The sequence below is a fragment of the Lithobates pipiens genome, unplaced genomic scaffold (assembly GCF_037356315.1).
Source record: "Lithobates pipiens isolate NorthernLeopardFrog02 unplaced genomic scaffold, aLitPip1_a1.2 Scaffold_18, whole genome shotgun sequence".
NCBI classification, from domain to species: domain Eukaryota; kingdom Metazoa; phylum Chordata; class Amphibia; order Anura; family Ranidae; genus Lithobates; species Lithobates pipiens.
In genome coordinates, this window is record NW_027507758.1 from 390,184,925 (window position 1) to 390,201,831 (window position 16,907).

At 39.2% G+C, this 16,907-nt stretch overlaps 1 protein-coding gene across 2 annotated transcripts in view; it reads right to left on the reverse strand.

Annotated features, from left to right (window-relative positions):
* The window catches only part of HMGCLL1 (3-hydroxy-3-methylglutaryl-CoA lyase like 1), a 143,293-nt gene that overhangs the window by 73,150 nt on the left and 53,236 nt on the right, over positions 1-16,907 (reverse strand). For both annotated transcript variants that reach the window (XM_077487819.1, XM_077487818.1), the window contains exons 5-6: positions 9,354-9,449; positions 495-643 (exon numbers count right to left, since the gene is read on the reverse strand). In XM_077487819.1, coding sequence (XP_077343945.1) covers positions 495-643; positions 9,354-9,449 — 245 coding nt within the window. The remainder of the gene's footprint in view (positions 1-494; positions 644-9,353; positions 9,450-16,907) is intronic.

Below are 16,907 nucleotides of genomic sequence, written 5' to 3' on the forward strand. Positions count from 1 at the left end.
GTGTGCGAACGCGAGCGAGCTGTGTGTGCACGTTTGTGGCGGCGTGTTCCCGGGAACACTGCTCATCACCGACACTGGTAAACAGCCATTGGCCAGCTGTTTCCTGGAAGTAAGGGCAGATTAATTAATCTCCCCTTACTTCCAGGAACTTTGGGCCTTCCTCCTGGAACATGTGACATTGCATCATCTGAGTGGAAAGGCACAAGTGATGTATACTTCCCAGGATAGTTCTGCAAAAAATTTGATTTTAAAAGCAAAAGTAAAAAATATTTGTTCAAATAATGAATGTAGGAATATTTCATATCAGCACGCAGAGCTGTATGCCAAGGATGATTTTTTAGGGCAAGAGGGAAAAGATCTGCTTTAACACACTAGCCATGAGAAACATAAGTATCCAGCATTTTGTTGTACTTATTTAATTCTACTTTAGAGCCCATAGTGGAAAGATCACTGTTTCAGAGCTAAAAAAAAAAGATTAATAAACATATACATACCCACGTACAGGAATGTTTATGCCATATGCTGATTGTATGACTTCTTCAAACCTTGACATACTTTCTTCAATGGAGCAGTTTACATTCTTCTTACTAAATGTCTCAGATGCTGCACCAAACACAGACACCTCTTTAGCCCCTGCTGCAATCTGAGTAGGAACATCACAATTTAACACACATTTGTAAATATTATCCATTTGAAATGTTTAACAATTCAGCTTTAATTACCAAGTCAAAGCAAAAAGAAACACATTGATGTGGGTTAAGCCACATTATGGCATGTCAGGCTCTGGTACTATTGTCAGTTTGGTTCAGGAAAATGTATTTATATTGATTCATTACAATCGATGGGTGATGCAACATGTCAGTGACCACATTTCAAAATTTCAATTCAACTTTTAATGTGTTATCAACTGGTAATTTGCAATAAACGTTTTCCATGTTATAAAACATTTTTTCTTCCTTTCAATGCAAGTAAAAGGTAATTCTGTGGTGCAGTAAACATCTTTAGAACACTGAAATACACACAATCATACACAAAAAAACACACATACACATGTTTTATCATTTGTTGTTTGGCAGGAATTTAGATTTAGTGAAGTATGGTTCACAATAAATAAAGAAAAACAAAAAAACAAAGTGAATATTTCACTGCTGGACCAAGTAACTTCTCTTATTAATAAACATTCAGTCTGTTTTGAAAAGATTTTTTTTTTACCTGAAGCTTTGCCATCAATTCCTTTAAAGAAGCTTAAGTTCAGTGATATTTTTTTCTTCAATTAACACTAGTTATAGTACTTATTTATTGTTACTTATAGTACTTACAGTACATTGAGAAGACTCCCATATGCTGGTGGTTGCTCTCTTTCTTAAATCTTTAGTCCTTTGCTCCCCCTGCATAAACCCACAGTGGTAATCTCTGTCCTAGAATACCAACTATGCCAGCCATTTTTGCCCCCCTCCTATATTCATAAAAGTCATACTATAACTTCCTGCAATGAAATGAGTTCTATGAATAAAGACGTGCAGATGAATGAAATGTCATTCATCTTCCAATCATACAGTGCCTTGCTGTATAGATATGGAGACCTGCACTGAATTTCATTGGTTAGTTGTTCACCTATACTTTCTGTATTAATATCAAATTAATATCAACTAATATCCTCCCTGACAAGTCATCCTCTCAATGTTCAGGAAATGTGGCGTGGTCTGGTATGGTTCAAGAGGGGCATGCCCACTGCCCCTTCCCTTCCTGGTCATTCAGGCTGTTTGCCTAGATAAAAGTCTGCTATGGATTTTGTGGAGACCCCACTACTTTTTTTTGTGTGGGTCTTCCTTAAAACTCCATAACAGAACCATGTTTCAGATAAGGGTTTATTATGAATCTTGGGGGCCTCCACACCTTTTTTTTTTCCTGGATGGTTCAACTTAAAAACCTATACTAAACCCCTATCAAGGCAAGGGTCTTGTATGGATTTAAGGGGGGGATCCCACACCTTATTTTGCATTGTTTCTTTACAGGGCATGTGTCATGTTTCAGGAGGAGGTGCACACTCACTGCCTTTCCCGGCCACTCAGATTACATGTCTGGTGTGTATTTTGGAAAAAAAAATGGAAATGATTCCCCTTAATATCCATAGCAGACCTATATCCTAGATATAGAACTGGTGTGGTAAGGGTGAGTGCATGCAAGAAAAAAAATGACATGAAGCCTCCCCAATTCCATACCAGACCCTTATCCAGTCATGCAGTCTGGCTAGCCAGGAAAGGAGGGGTAAGTGAGTGTGCACCTCCCTCCCCCCGCCTCGAAAAGGTCTTATTGAGAAAGAGGCAGAAACGCCCTGAAACATGTTGCCATGCCTTCTCTGATGTCATCACGCCATTCTGTTTTTCTGCTTGTACCTGACAATCTCCATGTGGTCAACAGCAACCTTACTGGTTCCTGGCAAGAGGCTATCTGCATGAAGAAGTTCCTTGGCTGGGAAAAGGCTGCCATCTAGTGGTATTGCATTACATGCTGCTTTTTGAAATACACACTAAGTGCCCTGTATTTATGAGAGCTAATAAACTACTACACTTAGTTGATGATGCTGTTTCTCTTTCCTTGTCTTTTACATACATGTATACCCCCCCTCCCATACTGAACTATATCCGACCACATGCCCCCAACCTATAGAATGTACTTTGCCAGAGGGGTCCCCTTGGCAAGGAACATTGCCCTGATGGTGACAAGGGCTTTACCCATAAATTCCTGGCCAGGTGGATGTGGGGTCTGCAAGCGGCTAATCAGAATCTGAAAGCCTGCTTTTATATAAGGGACCCCCAAATATCCAGCTCATCCCCCTACAAAAATAAGTAGGGGATATGTTATACTTCTCTTTCACAAAAAACAATAAAACACATAACGTAAAAAAAGTATTTTGTAAATAAAAAATGGCTCATAATGTAAATCCAACATCAATCAAGTTGTCCAGAGATGCATATCAGTTGTCAATAATGTTAAATGATGAACCAATGGCCCATTGACGCAAACACTGATAGTTTCCTGGCTAGCTGCTGAATGTGAAAAAAATGGCAATACAGTGGGGTTGTTTTACTAAAGGCAAATCCAAGTGCATTCGGAAGTGCAGTCACTTTAGATCTGAGGGAAGGATCTGAAATGAGGGGAAGCTCTGCTGATTTTATCATCCAATCAAGTACAAGAAAAAATGCTGTTTTTCATTTTCCTTGCATGTCCCCCTCAGATCTACAGCGACTACACTTCCCGTTCAAAAATTTTATGTTAAAATAAATTACATGTACAGAATATAAGACAAATTATGTGATACCAGAAATAAAAAGTAGACATATTGAAGTACGGATGATACAAAGCAAAGAAGAATTTCAATATATTCTCGTGGGAATGACAATAAATGGCCTTATATATTTTAGAATTTGAAAACATTCTTATAGCTGAGTTTTAAACATTTTAATCCCAAGAAAATATAAATATGTCTAAAAGAAAATATATGATTTTAAAGTTTTGACCATAACTTCTAAAGTATGTTTATAGTAAGTATTATATAGTAAGGGAAGAACATAAAAGGTATATAGGAGGGGAAGGGGAGGGAATAATTCTCCGGAGGAGGTTTTATATATCATCTAATGTTGTAATTCTATAAAAAATCTTAATCACCATAACAATAAAACTCGGTTGTCAATATTATCTGACGTATAATATTTAATCCAGGGTTTCCATATGATATCAAACTTTGTCATCTGGTTTTTATCTATAGCGTCCATTTTAGCATGGATGAAAGATTGATTCAGTCTACGTTTGGTTTCTATTTCTATTTCTATTTCTATTTCTGTTTTGTATTCACCACATCTGTTTTCCACGCATTGGCTATAGTCTGCTTTGAGGCTATCAGGAGTGTAAGAACTAATTTGAATTGTTTCTGATTTAGAAAGGCTGGTTTTAAATTAAGGAGAGCTATAATTGGGTCTGGAAAAATTGGACGATCAAAAAATTTTGTAATTATCAGAAAGATTTTTTTCCAAAATGATTGTACAATTGAGCAATGCCACCAAGTATGTATATAGGTACCTTTTTCTGGACATCCACGAAAGCAGAGGTCAGTGTTGTCTGTTGAGAATTTGGCGATTCTCGCAGGAACCAAATACCAGCGTGTGAGAACTTTATATGATGATTCAGATGCCAATATATTTATAGAGGAAGATTTTGTGAAAGACCATATGTTGGACCAAGACCTAGAATCGATCGTACAATCCAAATCTTTTTCCCACTTGGCCACATATTTAGGTATAACAGTATTAGAATTAGATATCAATTGTGTATACAATGATGTAATACGACCTTTAGCATGTGGTTCCTTGAGACAAAATCTTTCAAATTGAGAAATATTATGTAAGTTTACATTTAAATTGAGAAGAGGAGTATAAATATCTTTGATTTGGAGATATCTGAATATTTCTGATTGTGGAAGCTTATATAATTCATATAGATCTGTAAAAGATTTTATTGATGTAGTTGAAGTTAAATTGTATAGACAAGTGATACCAGCCTTAGACCAAGCTTTAAAGGTTTTGGGATATTTCCAGGCTGGGTAAAAAGTCGGATTCTTGTGGAAAGATAATAGCGGATTTTGTGGAGATTGCAGACCATGTGAATTTCTATACCTATCCCATATAGATAGAGAGTGCTTAGAGATGGGGTTATTTATAGACTTACGATCCGCAGGTTGTAACCATAATATATTGTTTATATGAAGAGGATCACAGTCTACAGCTTCAATGAGGACCCATAAAGGAACGACTACACTTCCAAGTGCACATGAAGTGCAAAGTGGATATGCCTTTAGTAAATAAACCCCATAGTTACGTGCAGATATTTTTCACATGATTGGGTAATTGGGTTAAAGGAGAAGGAAGGCCAAAGCATTTTTGACTATACTTATACTGTGGGTCACAGGAGTGCAGTTAGAGCTATAAAGCCTGCTGTCAACTGACATAATAGACCGTTCCAAGCTCTGAAAAAAGATACTGTCCATATTGGTCGGCATCTGCCCAGAAGCCTGGGCTGGCAGCTTGTTTTTTTTTTCTGAGATTCCCGAAATTCTTTTAAGTGCATATGCACACAATTTTTTGAGTGAAGACCTTCAACTATTTTAGTATACCTAATAATTAAAACTAATTATGTATAAGAATAATATGTATGTTAAATATGAGTCCGGATTTTATTTTTCCATTTTTATATACCTACACAAACACAAGCACATCATGCCAAACTAAAGAGCATTATTACATGAAGTCCAAAAAGGGGAAATTAAAATGGTAAATTGTCTGTAAAAACAAATATTCAAGGATCCTTCTCACAAAAAAATAAGCTTTACTACATGTAATGGCAGTGTGGTCAGCCTGCCATCTCAGCAACCACATATCATAGCACTTATCCCAGGCTCAGATAAGTACTGTATTTATCTTCACCCCCAGCTTCTGGACATTAGCTTGATAAGCAAGATTTGGAGTGGGCACACATAACATAATATTATTAGGACTGTGCTGAGTAACGTTGCAGTAAAGAGTTCCTGGTTACCTAGAAGTAAACAATTGTATCTGTAGCAAAAATTGGAGATGCAAAATTAAGGAAGCCTCCAAGAGAGGGATAGTTTCTTAAAGAATTACCAACCTAATTGTGAACTATTAAACTTTGCATATTTTCTTCCTATTCAAATGAAATATAATGTAAGGTGCAAACTAAAATTATCAGGGCACATTTACTAAAAGATTGGAAACTGTTCATTTAGCAAATCACTAAAAAAAAACCCTATATAAAGTATGGAGGCACATGTGACCACCAGATCCCAGCACTGGTTGCAGAAGAGGGCAGGGATGTTATTGGGTTTGCAGTTGTTACAATACTAGGTATTTTGCTTTTGACTTTGTTGGGGGTGGCAGCTAGTATCTCATCAGCATAAGAGTTATAGTAAATTGCACACATACCTAACATATTAAGTGCTGGAGTTATGCATCAAAAAATACTTTCAGTTTTCATGCATAAAATGCACCCAGGCATGCAGTGATTTAAAACAACCAATAGTTCAGTAGAAAAAATAATAAAGGGTCAGTCCATTCAATACGAATACCTTCTTGGATTCCTTAACAGTTTCTGCTGTCTAAAAACCTGGGTTTGATTTACAAAAACTGGAGAGTCCAAAATCTGGTGCTCTGCAAAAAAAAAACAATCAGCTTTCAGTTTTTTTGCCAACGCCTAATTGAACAAACTGAAGTTAGAAGCTGATTAGCATACCCAGCTGCAACAGATTTTACACTCTCCAGTTTTTTTTTTAACTTTATATCTTTATTAATTTCTTTTCAATTTTAACATTACATACAACAATCCCATATAAAATAAGCAAAGACACAATGCAGGTATTAAATGACCCTTTTACACCCTTCCATTCCCCACATTCACCTCCTTTCTTCCATTCAAACAGATCCACTCCTCACATTGTTTCTTAACCAGCATTCCTTCTTTTAGATATAAGCACCCTCATTCATTTTCTCGCACCACAACTTTCATATCTTATGACATTTTTTAATGCCTCCCTGTCTTATATATGCTACCCTTTCTTTAAGAATAACCCTGTTCTTATTTTGTACAAACTATCCACTAGTAGGGGGTATAGAGGAATGCCATTTCTGGGCAATAAGTTTCCTAGCTTGGAAGAGACACATTAGTTTTGCTAGTTTACTGTCTCTGGGGTCACTACCTCCCTCAATCCAACCCAATACACACCCCAGAGGTTCCATTTCTACTACCATCTCAAATACTTGAGTGATTATCGTCAATACCTCTCTCCAATACCGGTATAGCTTAGGACATCTCCAGAACATATGTATCATGTCTCCTTCTGTCCTTCCACACCTGGGGCAAGTTGCATCACTCCTTCTACCAAACTGAAAAAGTCTCTTAGGGGTATAATATACTCTATACAGCAAAAATAAATGGGATAGCCTTTGGGATGGAGAGAGGGATACCCATGGTGCCAGCTCAAGAATTCTCTCCCACTGCTCATCCGAAATGCTTAACACATCCATTTCCCATTTCTCCTTGTTTATTCGCACCTGCGTTCTTACCTGGGACTTCCTACACAAATTTACGTAGGTTTTCGATATTAACCCTTTCCCCGATTCTGCTCGGAGTATATCCTTGATTACTGGCATCTCGCACCATTCTATTGTTACCTCACCAAACTGTTTTTCTAGAGCATGCCTAACCTGCAGATATCTAAAAAAGGACTTTCTCGGGATTGCAAATTGGTCTCTTAACTCTTGAAATTGTTTCAACTGGCCATTCTGGTAAATCTGATGGATAAACATTATACCACTTCTTTCCCATTCCCTTATTTGCCCTATTATTAGTACCTCATCCAGCTTATTATTAGCCCAAAGAGGGGAGTACTCTGTAAATCCTCTGTAACCCAGTATTCTTTTAGTTGTATCCTACACTCTCCAGTTTTAGTAAATCAACCTCATGCCTACTCACCTGCCAAAGACATTACAGAAAGGTTGGTTTGTTAATATATTGTTCATATATTGTTAATATATTTTGTGGTATGTTATGTTATAAAGAAGTCAAAAGGGGGGGGGGGGGGTGCTTACACCTGAGAACACTCATATTGTAGGAGGAGGAGTGATGTGGGTAGAAGTAAGCTCAAGAGTTAGGTCACAGAAATCTCACCAATCTCCAAAAGATATATGTTATTCTACCCGTAACAGAAGAATTATCTCTGGATACAATTACTGTTTCAGTAATAATGGATTCTTCAAATAAGGGGGAATTAAAGGCAAAGGACAAGCAAAAAGTTATGAGTGAAAGCCATTAGAAAAGTATTGTGATCCCTCTTCTAAAATGTTTTGTTTCTGTCACTAATGAGCCTGGAAAATGGGTGAATGGGTGATTAGACATATTCTCCTTCTTGACCATTCCAGGCCAAAAAGTTCTTTGTTGACACCGGCATTTCTTAATTTATGACCCTATAACACAAAAGTGGTCTAATCCTTGAAAAGACAGCTTTTGGGTCACAGAGACATTGTTTTCTCAGTAAAGTCTGTCAGTTTTAAAATCACAGTCCCAGAAATTGTTTCTGAATTTGCAGAGGGAATTTTATTTTAAACCATAATGCATTGCAAGGCCTTGTTTTCACAATTGTCCATTTAATCTAAAAGTACTTATTATGACTACTATCTGTATTACAAAAAAGTTTGATGTATAGCTCTTTGTGCAATCACCCTCCTTGCTGTCTTGTATGGGACCTTTATTCCTTTAATTTTTGTTTATGGTTAATTTGAGGCCAGCAGTTATTTTAGCTGCTGAACTGTCCATATGAACAGGTCAGCATTGGGATGCTGCTGCTGTATAAGCCAAAATTAAAACATAAATCCTACAGGCAAATATGTGCTGCAAAAGTATTCTGTCACTGAAGCCCCCAGCTTCCATTTTTTGGGAGGAAATAATGTACATATTAGCTCAAAAAATATGCAGAACTAACAGGATCCATATTCACCATTAAAGATGAGCTAAGGTTCGGGCAAAACTGAGTTCAGCCTCGAATCCACAGAAAACTGTCACATGTTAGCAAGCCTCCAGCCCGATCAGCTGTGGAATTCCTGGCCCTTGCAGCCTAATGTAACAGCATTGTCCAAATATGGCCATGTGGCTATATTAGGTTAACAATATCACCAATATCCCTGCTGCTTTGTTAAGTGTTAGCTAACTATGGGTAATTCCATAGCTACAGATTGTTGGGTCAGTGGCCTGCTATTGCATGAAAGTTTTTCCTGGGTCCAGACCATAATGAGTTCTGCCTGAACTGTAGCTCATCCCCATTTATTGCTAAGCTCAAATTCTAACAGGCTTCCTCAAACTCGGTCTAACCCAGGCATCATATCGTACTTTTATGTTATATACTGTACAATGAACAAAGTATTCAAAAGTGAGACCACAACACAACTGCTAGAGTGAGTGAACAGACAATGTCAGAGGATGGTTCAACCCATTATCATGAGTTCAAAATGGAATAATCTGTTTTAACCTTGGATGACTCCTTCAAAATAAACTCAATTTCAAGTGCTTAACCACAAACTGTAGTTAGAATAAAGGGGAGGAGTAACAGAGGGAGCACCTTCTTGGATGGTGAGGGAGAGTGCATGGCATGTTGTACTGAAATATGGGTCACTAACTGACAAAGGCTAAAAATCCAAATTTACAGAAGTTAGTTTATTATATGATGCATTGATTGTTGCAGGCTCTAAACAATAACAAGGATAAAGTAATAAAACATATATAATACATACCGCAGAGTGAAACCCTTGTATATTGGGTGTGAGAACTGGGTACTGTACTCCAGCATATTTTCTTATGCCTCTCATAACATCTGTATGGTCTGACATCTGAAAAAAGAGCTTTATTATATTACATTTTTATATCATTTTATCAGATTATTTATCCCAATTAATATAGCTCAGAACTGTGGCAGAATGAAAAGCTAAAACTCCATATTGCTTACATCATTTTGTATGTTTGAGTATATTGTATTCTCATTTTTGAAAAAAATAACATAACCTCAGCAAAACGTGTAGTAAAATTGACATGGAAAAACAACTCCTTGGTTGAAATGTAACCTGTTTCTCTATAGTGGAAGTTTAGAACTGAATAGTACATTTTTTATGACATGTACAGGGGTGTAAAGTCTAGAGATGGACGAACTTCCAATGGGACGTTTCGCGGACGCGGGCGAAAGTCCGCAAACCGCAAAGTTCGCGGCGGGCCCCATTGACTTCAATGGCAGGTGAACTTTAAAAACCTACAGCTTATATTTCCAGCCACAAAATAATTACTAGCTGTGCACATCACATGGCCACTGACATAACACATGTATGAAGTGAATCTGGGATCGACAACTACAAGCATTCTTTTTTTATATGTGAAATTTTGACAATTCAGGACTCAGGAGCTCATGAAGGCAATGCAGGAGAGGAAAGGTCAGGGTAGGCTATTACGAGGGTGCAGGAGATGATCACCAGCACCATGATCTAGAGCACTGACAGCAGCACTGTGATAGAGTGCACTGACACCAGCACCGTGATATACACTGATATAGGACTGCTGCAGAATAGGGCAGAAATCTGCAGCAGTGCACCACAACCCTATATATTGTACACCTATACCAGTCCTTACAAGGACTTTTGTGGACCAAGTAGCTAGTGATTTGCAGACTGTACCTCAGTCCCTACACTGATAAAGGACTGCAGCAGAATAGGGCAGCAATCTGCAGCAGTGCACCACAACCCTCCAAATAGTACACCTATACCAGTCCTTACAAGGACCTTTGTGGACCAAGTAGCTAGTGATTTGCAGACTGTACCTCAGTCCCTACACTGATAAAGGACTGCTGCAGAATAGGGCAGCAATCTGCAGCAGTGCACCACAACCCTCCAAATAGTACACCTAAACCAGTCCTTACAAGGACCTTTGTGGACCAAGTAGCTAGTGATTTGCAGACTGTACCTCAGTCCCTACACTGATAAAGGACTGCTGCAGAATGGGGCAGCAATCTTCAGCAGTGCACCACAACCCTATATATTGTACATCTATACCAGTCCTTACAAGGACCTTTGTGGACCAAGTAGCTAGTGATTTGCATACTGTACCTCAGTCCCTACACTGATAAAGGACTGCTGCAGAATAGGGCAGCAGTCAAGTATAATATTCTTTCTATATTTGGAAGAAAGTATATTATACGTGTACAACCCTATATACTGTACACCTATACCAGTCCTTAAAAGGACCTTTTTGGACCTAATAGTAATAGCTAGCTAGTGATTAAACTGGCTGTCCCTGCTGCACACAGCGTCCTGTCCCTCCCTGCACTGACAAAAGACAGGCTGCTGCAATCACCAACACAGCAGTGCACTGAACCCTATATACTGTACACCTATACCAGTCCTTAAAAGGACCTTTGTGGACCTAATAGTAATAGCTAGTGATTCAACTGACTGTCCCTGCTGCACAGCGTCCTGTCCCTCTCTGCACTGACAAAAGACAGGCTGCTGCAATCACCAGCACAGCAGTGCACTCAACCCTATATACTGTACTACACCTATACCATACCAGTCCTTAAAAGGACTTTTGTGGACCTAATAGCTAGCGATTTGTGTCACTACAGTCTCTCCCTGCTCCACACAGTGTCCTGTCCCTACACTGAAATAAGACAGAATGTAAAATGGCCGCCAGATTAGGTCTATTTATAAGGTAGGGGGAATGTCCAATTGTCCATCTGCTGAAATGTCTCAATTGGCTGTCCTGTACCCCATGATGGATGTGTCATCATGGGTCAAAGTTCTTTCACACTGTAAACACATATGTCCGCCGGGCGAACAGCGGCAATAGTCCGCCGATCGGGCTAATCGCGAACACGCAAAATTCGCCGTGAAATGACCGCTGGGCGAACAGTTCGGCCATCCCTAGTGAAGTCCATTGTCTAGAAACAAATTTTCTAAATCTTCCAAAAAAAGATATTGGTTTTTCATGAAAATTATGAGGTCTCAAGTTGTTTTTTAAATGTTAGTTTATCTGTCTATACTATGTGATTATCCACTTGACTTCACTAACTTTAATGGAGACTGTAGAAAGGGATCGAGGCTAAAGAAAAGCTTGAAATATTATTGAAAGTGAGGGAGAAACCATGTTAAACATTAGCCAACATAACAACCCATGTACTGGTAATAGCATACTTTTATGGCTTGTAAATGGGTCTCACACTTACTGGATGTTCATTAACCCCCCTGGTGGTATTCCCGAGTCTGGCTCGGGGGGGAAAATGCAGTACCATTAGCGGTAACACCGAGCCAGACTCGGGATCGCATCGCTGGATCCAGAAAGAGCTGTCTTACCTAATCCCCTGGATCCAGCGATGTCCCCCCCCTGTGCGAGCAGCTAGTCCTCCGCCCGATTCATCATGAAGCCGAGCTCCGTTCGCAGCAAGCATTACGACGCACGGGGACGGAGAGCGGCGCCAAATTCAAAAATTGAAACACACACATTACATACAGTATAATGTAATCTTACAGATTACATTACTGTATGTAATTATTTCACATCCCTTTTGTCCCTAGTGGCCTGCCCAGTGTCCTGCATGCATGCAGTTTTATATTATAAAAACTGTTCTTTCTGCCTGGAAACTGGAGTTGTCCATAGCAAACAAAACTGGCCCTTTACATCAAAAGTGGTTTTAGACCAGCTAGAAACAGCGATAATAAATTAGAATCACTCGCAGAATTGAGCGATAGTGATTTGTGGGGAGATCCATCATCAAACACTGAAAAGTAATGATAGCGACAATTCTGCAGCTGAGCAAATTTCAGTGTTTTTGATTTGATTACATTATTGAATAATTTTTATTATTATTATATTATTATTTGGTATAAGTAGTTATAATTATAATTTATGATTTTGTTTTTCAAACTTTATAATACCGGGGATGTCTACTAGACTCTTGTTTGGACAGATTTAAGTGAGTTATTCTTAAGAATTACAGGCTTACAATATAAAACACCAAATTTCCATGAACAATAATTGTACTACTTTCAGCACCTAAAATCTGAAATAATCATACCACCAGGGAGGTTAAAGTACTCTGGTGTGTGTGATATGACTTGTCCTAAGCCCCTACACAAGAAAGTTGTCACAGATCAGCTGCAGAGCTGATCTGTGTCTCACCTTTACTGCAGTGGGTCAGCTGGCATCTGTTGTCCACTGTCAGGTGTTCAGCTCTGTGCACTCTGCAGCTATGGGCGTCGACACCCTTCACCTGTTGCCTGATATATGTTTCCTTCCTGCTACTTCCTGTCCAGCCCCTCATGTGCTTCTCTATTTAAATCCTTTCCTAACTTGCTACCATTGCTTGAGCAACATTTGTTTCTGAAGCTCCCCTGTGTAACCTGTCTTACCTGACTTCTCGTGAACTGATCTTCTGTGTACCGACCCGGCTTGTTCTGATTACGTTGTCTGCAGCCCGCCCTGACCTTGGCTCACTACCTGGCTTTCCTTGCTTCATCCATCCATCCTTGTCTACAGTGTCTTCTGGTACTTCCCTAGCAAGCAGGGTGAACCCGGGGGTTGTGACGCAAGTCCAAACCTTTGTGAGAGGGTCACAAACACCGGCTGACTCTTAGTTTCCACGCCCTGGGGGTTCCCATGTCACCTGCTCGCCTGTGGGTTTGCTGTAAGTAGTACCGTGACAAAAGTCACCAGTGTTAAAATTCTGGTGTTAAATTGTATACAGTAAATTGTTAATATTATGGTGTTGAATTACAGGGAATTAACACTATTATGCCCCGTACACACGATCGGAATTTCGGCCAACAAAAGACCGATGAGAGCTTTTCATCGGAAAATGCGACTGTGTGTATGCTCCATCGGAATTTAGCTGGCCGAATTCCCGCCAGCGAAAATTTGAGAGCATGTTCTCAATTTTCCTGATGGAAAAACTTTCTATCATAAATACCGATCGTGTGTATGCAATTCCGACTTGCAAAAACTCACGCATGCTCATATTCAACTACGAGATGGAAGCTATTGGCTACTAGGTATTGAACTTCCCTTTTCTAGTCCCATCGTACATGTTGTACGTCACCGCGTTCTTGGCGGTCGGAATTTGTTGTGACCGTGTGTATGCAAGACAGCTTGAGCAGAATTATGGCGGAATTCCGTCGGGAAAACCATCAGACCTTTTTCCAACCATAATTCCGATCGTGTGTAAGCGGCATTAGTGTAAACAATCCTTTTTATCCGGTGAAAATACAGAGTTGAACAACTTTTATGTGCAAATTTAACTCTCACAGTGTGGATTATATAATCACCAGGAAAATGTTTATATAATCCCACAGAGTTAAATTTAACACCGTCAATTTTACTGTGTATATTTGCTGCCAATTTGACAGCCAGGAGTTGCTGTGTAAGTACAGCAGCTATTAGAACTAATGTTGTCAAAAAACTGACCTTCTGAGTCTATAAACATAGTTCAGGACCAGGATAGAGAGATGGAAGTAAAATTTTATGTTGATTTACTTTGTTTCATCTGTGGAGCAAAGGGATTTAAAAAATAAAATGTGTTCCTATTTAGCACATTACCATAATAAGACCTAATTAATTCTTTATATTTTTTTCCTTCTTTCTTTTTTTGTTTTGTAGTACTTTGTCCCATCTTTATAGTTGCCCTGTAATGCTTGCAACAATGCTAGACAGGGTGGCCACCTGACAAAGCAGCAGTCAAGGAGACAATTGCCCTCATAGCAAGCACCTGTATCTGGATTCCACCACTTGCCTGAAGCAAGCACCAGCAAGAGGTATGCAGAGGGAGATAGGACAAATCACCTCCCTCAACATTTCAAGACCTACTGTGCCATAAATAGACCTTTATGTTAGCTAAAATTTCAGAAACCATTAATACACACTTAACAATTCCTGGTAAATGTCAGTGAAGGCATAATTTACTGCTGTGTATACCTATTATGATTGCAATGTTTCATCTTCTTTAGCCGCGCTTAAAACAATGAATTGCACAGGAATGTAGTGCATTCCTGTGCAATTCACATGTGATTCAGTGAAGTGCAATTTAAGTCCATTCCTTTTTGAAGGGGCTACAAAAAAAAACTTAGAAACGTTGCACTACATTATTTGTGATGTGATCTTTCTTCAATAAAAACAGTTTAGACTTGATTGACGTCCAAACACACATCCATGGTGTGCTGGCGAATATTTATGTTAACTTAACATTGACACCAGCTGCAGATCTTGAGAAAGGGACATGGCCCTGAAATGCATCATTGCCATGGATGTAGGTTGACGCTGTACGTGGTGGTGAGAGACTTCCTTGCGGCTACCTGCCCTGTGGCTCCCCGAAGTAGGCTACACAGCTGATTCCAGGTCAGCAAGTGCCGAAGGCGGACTTCCTGTGGATGGTGGCCAGTACTGCTGCTGGTTTTCAATCACACGTGATTGCTCCTCCCCCCTCAGTCATCGGGATAGAGAGTGGAAGCAGAAAGACCACTCCCCTTTGGGACTTTCCACCATGACTTCGGTTCCACTGGCATTCCGAGTGTTCCTTCCATAAGCATGCAAGTTTCTGTTTTCTCCTGGGATTTCCATTGACCCAACAGCCCCCACTACTACCCATCTGCTTGGCCAACAGAGGGTTAGAGGACTCATCCATCCAGGTCTGTCTACTCATCCCAGTACAGCTGGCTGGTTTGTTTTGATACATATTTTCTTTTTCTTTTTTTCGCAATAAAGTTTATTGTACATATAAAACAAGTACAAAACATATCATGGTGTATTACATAATACATATAGGAGTTTTGGTTTCAGAAGATATATGAGAAATAGTGCAACAGTGATTCATAAGTGTAGATCTGTTATACAAAAATGTAATAAAACATTATGCTACAGGTATAGTTCAGTGAGTATCACAAAATCGTTGTAGATCGACATCAGCAAATACCAGAAAGTAGTAAAAACATTGTGCATGAAAATGTTGAGGTGTCAGGGTTAGTGTATCTATTCTAGTTCAGAATCTAACTAAAAGTTGTGTAGACTCATAGGGAATCAGGTGATGGTTTTAAGGGCCAAATGGCATTCTTTAGTCTAGTAAAGGTACAGTAAGAAGAAGGGGCTGAAGTGGATTTCTTAAGCAATTTGTTTTCTGTAGGTTTCTGAATTTATGAAGGTGAGCCAGGGTTTCCAACTCTGCTGGAATCGTGTGGTGTTTTCTCTCTTAATAGCAATAATTTCTTCCATATCATAGGTAGAATTTATTTTTGTGAGCCATTCTTTGACGGATGGAATGTTTTGAGATTTCCAGTTTAGTGGAATTAAAATTTCTGCCCCAATAAGCAGGTGTCTTATGAGAGATTTTTTATAAGCTCTGTAGGATAGGTCATTTATGTGTAGGAGACACCAAGCAGCTTTAACGTCTTTTTTATATCCAGTGATATGTTTTATCCAGTGCCTCACTTGTGTCCAGAAAGGATGTATACTGGCGCAACCCCACCAGATATGAAGAAAGGATTCCCTTTCCTCCCTGCACCTCCAGCAAATGTCAGACTCCCCGGAAGACCATTGTTTATTTTTTATCGGTGTAATGTACCATTGGGAGCGAATCTTATAGGAGGTTTCCTGCATGTGTGTGCTCAAAGAGCATTTGTATGTAAAGACATTTGCCTTTTCCCATTGCGGATCAGAAAATTGCATTTTAAGATAATTTTCCCAAAATTATTTGTATTTGTCCGGGAGGTCCCAGGCTTACGTTTGGAGCAAATGAGTTTGAAATTGGTAAGTGGTCTGAAAAAGTCATCTTTGTTTTTGTTGTTCAAAATGAAGTAGTGAATTTCTACATAGGACCAGAAACTAAGGGGGTTTGATTCTATTTCTTGACGGAGTTCTAAAAATGTTTTCAGTTTGTTGTTTTTGAGGCAGTGGTAGGCCAGTATAGGGTTGGTGAGGTATTCTTAGAACATTTTTTATTATCTAATCCTGGGGGGAAATCTAGGTTGTTGGCTAGTGTGGAAAGAGGGCTGGGTGTTGAAGATATCCCTTGTCCAGCAGCAATTTTGTGAAAGATCTTTAGGGTGGTGTTTATAATAGGGTGTCTTATGTTAAGTGGAAGGTGAGTATAACTTGACAAGGGAAAGTGATGTATGGCCATGTTTGAACTGGCTTTTTCTAGATTCATCCAGTCCTTGCAGTGTCCATGGCAGTGCCAATCTATAATTCTAGATAGATGTGTCACATAATAGTATTTCCTGAAGTCTGGAAGGCCTATTCCGCCCTTTTGCTTAGATCATTGTAAA